At 35.7% G+C, this 7,515-nt stretch overlaps 2 protein-coding genes across 3 annotated transcripts; both read left to right on the forward strand.

Annotated features, from left to right (window-relative positions):
- The first annotated feature begins 806 nt into the window (after positions 1–806).
- Positions 807–2,348, forward strand: LOC140804190 (uncharacterized). The gene is made up of 2 exons (XM_073160041.1): positions 807–819; positions 1,738–2,348. Exons 1-2 carry the CDS (start codon positions 807–809, stop codon positions 2,346–2,348), a joined length of 624 nt encoding a protein of 207 aa, XP_073016142.1.
- Positions 2,349–3,467: 1,119 nt separating this feature from the next.
- On the forward strand, positions 3,468–6,953 carry LOC140827759 (uncharacterized). Of its 2 annotated transcripts, none has more exons than XM_073190582.1 (4): positions 3,468–3,658; positions 3,975–5,292; positions 5,493–5,518; positions 5,887–6,953. In XM_073190582.1, the coding sequence occupies exons 2-4, from the start codon at positions 4,026–4,028 to the stop codon at positions 6,655–6,657; spliced, it is 2,064 nt and encodes a 687-aa protein (XP_073046683.1). In that variant the 5' UTR covers positions 3,468–3,658; positions 3,975–4,025; the 3' UTR covers positions 6,658–6,953. The 2 variants fall into 2 exon arrangements, with proteins under 2 accessions (XP_073046683.1, XP_073046691.1); XM_073190590.1 differs by having other exon boundaries at positions 3,488–3,511.
- The last annotated feature ends 562 nt before the right edge of the window (positions 6,954–7,515 follow it).

Below are 7,515 nucleotides of genomic sequence, written 5' to 3' on the forward strand. Positions count from 1 at the left end.
TGTGGTTGATTCTCAATGATCCTTTTCTTCCCTTTGTAACTCGATTCAACAATGTTCTCCCTTGCTGCCATTTTACTTGCCTTGGCCTCGATGCTCTTGTTTTCCTCTTTTATCCTCAATCTCACAATGAGATCCTCCAATCTCATCTCCTTTCTTTTATGCTTCAATTAATTCTTGAAATCCTTCTACAACGGAGGGAGTTTCTCGATCAAAGCAGCAACTTGGAAGGATTCGCTTAGACTTATTCCTTCCGCATGAATCTCATGCAAGAGAAGTTGTAGTTCTTGCACTTGACTCATCACAGATTTTGAGTCCACCATCTTGTAGTCAAAAAATCTCCCAACAATAAACTTCTTCAAACCCGTATCCTCCGCCCTGTATTTCTTATCAAGCATATCCCAAAGTTCCTTGGCGGTCTTAACTTGACAATAGACATTGTACAATGCATTGTCAAGTCCATTGAAGATGTAGTTCTTGCAGAAAAAATCAATTTGGTTCCATGCATCCAAAGCGGCCCTCATGTTGGTGTTTGTCTCATTTTCAGCAACGGTGGGAGGATCCTCTTTCAAGAACCTTGAAAAACTCAAGGTTGTGAGATATAAGAACATCTTTTGTTGCCATCTTTTGAAATCTGCACTATAAAACTTTTCTGGTTTCTCTCTTGGTGCAACGGTTTCATGTGGTGTTGTAGATAATGATGCCATTGAGATTCTTCTTGCAAATGATCAAAAATCCAAAATTCTTCTTAAGATTGTTGTTTGTGGTATTCAAAATATGACAGGAAAAACAAGAAGAAAATAAAGAGTATGGCTTGTAGAGGCAAATATTGAATATTCTCTCCTTAAAAAGAATTTGTCCCTCACAATGTGTTAAAGATTTGTGGCAATCTTCTCCCAAGATACAACTACAACTCTTGGATAATTAGCACTCAAATATTCAAGTTCTATAACAAGGAAATGAATGGAACTCTCTCTTGTTGAAGAATGAAGAAGAACAATATGCAAAATGATATGTGTTATGTGTATGTATTTTTGATTTTCAATAAATTAATCATTTAATGTTTTTCATGTGAAAAGACGCGATCTTTCATTCATATTGGTATCCCTTGACCATTGTAACTAACCACAATCATCAAAAAATGCCAAGGAAATGAAAAAATACCAGAAAAATCCGAAGGGACACGAAAAAAGCAGGCGCCCCTGCGCGTGCGCTGTTGAGCGCTCTCGGCAGTGCTGGGCAGCGCCTGCCCAAAAAACGTGTACGGGGCGCGCTTCCTGCTATCCGCGCGTGGATCTTCCGTCCCTTGCATTTTCCGACTACTCGTTTAAAGTTCTTTCAACATCCGATGAACTCGTTTCGAGTTTAATTCAGAACCACCAAACTTAATATTCGTTTATTAAACTTCGTTATTCGTTTCGAATTTTTCCAATTAAATACATTGATTAACTTGCTTAATTTTCATTCATCAAGTATCAAATTATCCAACACTATTTACAATATACATATTTATTAATTATTAGTGTACGATGAGACGAGTCAACTCTACCGATATTCACAATTAAAAGTAATACTCTTAGCATAAAAAGTGATACTTTTTCATGGATGATCCAAATAAAAGATCTGTCTCATAAAATACGACTCGTGAGACCGTCTTACACAAGTTTTTGTCTAATATTATTATAAAAAATAATCTAAACAATTTTTTTGAAATATAAAATTATATTTGATGATTGATAGTAATTTTTTCAAGAAAGAGAAACGAATTTTCTTGGAGCACAACGCTCATATCCGATTTTCGCAAAGCTAGAAACAAAGAGAAAATAGCTGATATACCTTTGAAAGGAAATCAAGATAAGATATGGTCACTGCCAAGGAATTGTTCATTCAAGCTTAATGTGGATGCGGCTGTGAACGTGGAGAGTCACAAATTTAGCATTGGTGGAGTAGTTCGAGACAACCAAGGACGTTTGATGTTGGCTTTTGGTAAGCAGATAAACCAACCCTTGTCAGTAGTACATGGTGAATTACTGGCGATTCGGGAAGGAATTATTCTTCTCTACGATAAAGGTCTTTCTAATGTACAAGTAGCATCTGATTCTCTATTGACAGTGCAAGCAGTCACTACCGAACAAGATGATCTTGGCTATATTGGACTTTGTGCACTGGACATCAAGGAGCGATTGAAGAGACCTTCAATCTCTGAATGCATTCATGTCTGTCGATTGTCGAATAATGTTGCTCATAATATTGCTCGTTTTGCTTGTTCTTCGCCTTCTCTTTTTGTTTGGATGAATGGTGAATTTCCCTTTTGGTTGGTTAATCTTGTAATGGATGATTTTAATCAATAAAGTTATGAGTTTACCTTAAAAAAATAAATTAAATTTGTTTGTGTTTAATAATTTTTGTATAAAAATATATATTATTTTTTAAAGATACGATATAGATGAGTGATTAGATAAGTGAGATAATATGAAGTTTTAAATAAATTAAAGATAAGTTCCAGAAAATATCGAAAAAAGATACAAAGATGTATGAAAATTACAAATAAACTCATGGCAAAAATTTGTGTGAGACGGTTTCACGGGTCGTATTTGTGAGACAGATCTCTTATTTAGGTCACCCATGAAAAAGTATTATTTTTTATGCTAAGAGTATTACTTTTTATTATGAATATGAGTAAGGTTGATTCGTCTCACAGATTATGATCCGTGAGACGGTCTCATATGAGACTCACTCTAAACTCACACAAATAAATTTAATTAACAAAACTACAAAGGTTAAAAAAAAAAAACTTTGACGTCACATTGACATGTGAAAATTAGTTAATATGAAGTGCTCAAGTTTAATAATATAGAATGTATATATTAATCAAAAATCGAATCCAATATATGTCCAAAAATATTTATTTTATGATTTTCATGATATCATATTTTTAAATCTATACTATACATAAATGTTGAAACCTTAGTGGTCCGACTTTGTAATATCAATTAATTTTTATGAAATACTATATTTATGTATATAATTATTATTTTTCATATTATTTACTAATAATAACAATATATATTTCACTTTTAAAATTCAGAAATTCAAATATTATATCTATAAATCATATATCTAGTATAATTACATTATTCTTATCTAAATAATAATAAAAAACTATAATAATATTTTATAAATCATGATCATAATTTATATACGTAATAATCGTTATTTTTATACATGTATCTGATGTACGTCATCAGTCAATTATAATAAAAAATGTTAAACGTGTAAATCATATTAAACTCCATTATTTTATTTTATCTAAACTAAATATCTGACTACATATTTTAATATTACATATATACAGGTAAAAATATTATTAAATAACTAATTAAGCTTTTTGGGAGTTTTTAATTATTAATTAATAAATTAATTACTTTAGAGTTTAAAATATACTTATTGGTATGCATATGTCCGTCCCACTTGGCTTTACTTGTTAGCGTCTGTCTCATCTTCTCCATTCCAGGTACTGATGCGCATACTCACATCTCTGTGTGTATTTATTTGAGCCTCGGGAGCCCATTTTTTCATGGAAAGACGGTTTTTTGAAGTTCGTTCTCTGTTTTTCTGCTGAATAAAAGGAGTTTGATTCGAGGATTAAGTGCACAGGAAGGTATGTTGGCGCAGCGCCGTGTTCTTGGAGTTTAGCTGGTCGATTATGCTTAGTTATGGATTCTTTTGGTTGATTTTCCAGTATACTGCTGTTTTGTGTGTTTTCATCGATTTTTAAGGTCTGGATCTTTGAAATGGGAGGTGGGATTTGTTTCAACTGATGAAATAAACAAATTTGGTTTTGATTTTGGTTTCCCTTTTATTGTGATTTAAGGCGGTGGTTTTGCTTTTTGAATTGTAGCACAAAAATTTTGTTTTTTCTTTTAATTTTTCGGCGTTTTTAATTATATTCTGAAATGCTAAACTTGATTCTATAGTGAAAGTTTGAAGGTAGACTTGTTATTCATTCCTTGAGAGCCGAAGCTATCATGTCTGATCGAGTCGTGCAATCGGTTAGTGAAACCAGTGGAAGGAGTGTACAGCCTATGCAAACTTACCAATCTGTGTGGATGTCGCATTGGATACGGGCGAGCTGCAAGGCGACAGCAGAAACACTGAATCTTGCGACTGTCAAAGGACCTGCGGTGACTGAAACTAGGACTTCTGAAACGATGAATGACAGTACCAAAATGGGCACTGAAAGATTGGGATTTGGCAGTTCTATTTTCAAGCTCAGTCGAAAGACTGATGATATGCAAAGGGCTGTGATTCATGGCAACTTTGAGCGAGGTAAATATGTAGACATCAACAGGGGGGCTCAATTTCCCTCCATGCTTCGTGGGGTTCCTCTAGACGAAGGTACTTCAAAGAATCCTCTTGAATGGATGAAAGATCATCCTTCTGCTGACGAGAGCGGCTTCGTGGCGATGAAGCCTTTGCAGGAAACTTTTGCTGAACCATCATCACTTAATGTTCTGTATAAACATGATCTAGGAAAATATGAATCGTGGAAAGGAAAATCTGGAGTTTCTTCTTTGATATGTGGAGCTGACGTTTCCAAAAATCTTTTTGATAGCACTAATCTGAGAGTGCAAGAGCATATAAGCTGCAATAAGCACAGCCAATCAGCAGATTTGGTTTGTCAAGAAAACAAGGACAGCCTACCACAATCAAAGAATTTAATGAATGCGTGTTTTAGGGAGAGTAATGCATCCCTTTTGTTTGATATTCCTTCCACGAGTCATAATCACTTGCCAACATTTAATCAGGAGTGGTTCCAAAAGATCCAGAAGTGTTCAGGTCTCAGACCGTACCCCGATCATTACATTGTTTCAGAGGAAACAGAGGAAAAGAAATCATATTACAATAGTTACTCTCTGCAAAAGTTACCAAATTGTCTTCATAATGTGGAAACGATGAGAATATGCACCACCATGGAAGAAGGAAATCTCAGAGGTTTTCCCGGGTTTTCTCAGACATCTCACAGTCTTTTGATCACGAAAACAACCGATTTCAATCTGTCAAAGGAATTTGATATTTTTGATGGTACAAGAGTAATTACTGAAGCGAATGGAAATATGGCCGGTAAAGGTAATCGAGGTGTAATACTCCAGCAGTTGAGTAGTTCCGCTGAGAGTGAAAGAAAAGGACAAGTCGGAGATGTCAAGACTCGTAGAGCAACAATAAACAATGAATCATCCGCTGAGACTGACACCATGGACATGGATTACTTTAAGGAGAAGAACCCATATTCAGGTATCATGATATCGGTTATTGTAGAAAGTTGTCATGCTCTTAAATAATTACGTTTTGGAAATTTTTCTGAAGCTGATGCGCCTTCATAGAATGGTGCTTGAAAATAACTTTAATAAATTATATTGTCTTAACATACCCGAGCAAGTTTTTGTAGTCGAACTACTTCGCTGATCTATGCTTCTCTATTTTGTGTATTGCAGGTGTAAATTCTAGTCCATCAGATAAGGTACTCTACCTATGCCTGTTATTGGGAATTAAATAATCTCATATGCTTATACAGATTTAAATATCCATCTGCATGTCTACACTATGACCTACAGGACCTTATGGTTTTGTCTGGTATCTGTTAATTCTAGAGTGATGTGCTCACATAATAAACAACTGGTGATAATAAAGGTCTACCTGGGTGCTATTTCTACTGGCCAAGTCAAGACTTCTTATAGAACATTTTCCGTTTGCATGTTGTACATTTTAGGTTTGCTAAATTATGAAGTAGTATAATATGACGATTGGCTGAGTATCCATGCTGTCTGTTTGTCCAAGTTGCACCTGCTGCTGTTCTTATATTTCAGTACGACCATTTGATATTTGTAGGCCTTCAATATGTACTCGAGTCTATCATATCCAGTTAATGTTTTCTCCTCAAGAGAGGCCAAACGTCAAGGCCCAAACACCAAACTGCCGGATATCAACTTGGAGCCCCCTGCCTTGCCAGCTGCAGCAGCGTCATCAGAGAATTCAGGTCCTAGCTCCTCAAAGACTCAAAGTTTGGAGATGGACATGCTCATGGCGCATGCTGAGCCATCTAAACCAAATTCTAATCTCATCCCGGAGGATTCTCGAGAAGCAGATCCAGGCAACAGATGGGTTAAGCGTCTCAAGCTGAGCTCTTCACAATATTCTTCTAGAGGCACAAAGAGTTCCGATCTGGCTGGATACTCGCATGATAAGAAAATGAAAAAGCATTTTGGCAAAATTCTTACGAATGGCATCCTCAGCTCAGAACCATATTCAAGGAAGCGTCATGGTAAAGAATCAATGGCATTGGACAATAAAGGGTCCTTAATTAAGCAAAACACTGAAATTACGGTGAGCCCATCAAAAAAGAATATGGAGTTGTTGCTTTCACAACCCTGGATACAGAGGTGGCTGCATGATGAATCACGTAGTAGTACCCAAGAGTATACTGAAACGACCGCAGTTTGTGCATCACAAAGTTCGAAATTTGCAATGAAGAACAATCAAAAGGAGCAGTTTCCCAGTATCGGAGCTATGGCACTGATGGGAAAGGCTATGAGAGGTTTTCAACCATGTGATCTCCAAAAAAGGGGTTCGTTCACTGTTTGGAACACAAAGACCATCTGAAATAAGCCCTGTTCCACAGGCGTTACTTTCATTGACTGAGCCCCCTTCTCTTTGTTATCAAGGCCAACCCTGTCGCAATCTCTCAAATTGCACTCTCTGGACCGAATTTCCATCTGTAAGTGATCTATTTAATGAATATTAATTCACTTGAGTTCGTGAGGCGATTTTTTTTTTCATGAGGACGATTCCCCTGGCTATACTGAAAAATTTACCCTAAATGCATGAGACAAATGAGCTCGAACATGGTATATAGACTTTTGTTCTTAATGTAGCATATGAATAACTTTTCCAGCCTAGTATGTGGGAAAGATTCAGTATAGGACAACATGCCTTCTATCAAGCTCGTTAATGGACTTAAAGAACGTCTACTTGTGAAACATTTCATGTCGTATGGATTGTATGAAATTATCATATGATATACATGCATAGGATGTGACAAATGGATTGTATGAAATTATCATATGATATACATGTATAGGATATGACAAAACATGTGTATGCTAGTTTATATTCTTGGAGTCGACATCAGCTGCATGAATTTTCTTGTGTGGTTCTTATAACTTTAGTGGTAAGATGTCATCAGTTGTCTATTCAATCTTTATTGAAAAGTGGTAACAAAGAACAATTGATTTGATTGAAGGGTATTTTGACAACTTGAAGTTGCGATCTTTTGCAAGCAACCAATAAGAAACTGGTTTAGACAAAGGATGTTATTACATTCTTGTTTTTCGTGGTACCCATTAATTCTTGTAAAGAAATTCATTGGTTTAATAATTCATTTTCCTATGGATAAATGGTGACATGGCCCAAGTTCTTCAATAGGCAAATCATTTGAAATTCACTCATCCAACCAAGTGG

The sequence above is a fragment of the Primulina eburnea genome, chromosome 1 (genome assembly GCF_022965805.1).
Source record: "Primulina eburnea isolate SZY01 chromosome 1, ASM2296580v1, whole genome shotgun sequence".
Classification (NCBI taxonomy): Eukaryota; Viridiplantae; Streptophyta; class Magnoliopsida; order Lamiales; family Gesneriaceae; genus Primulina; species Primulina eburnea.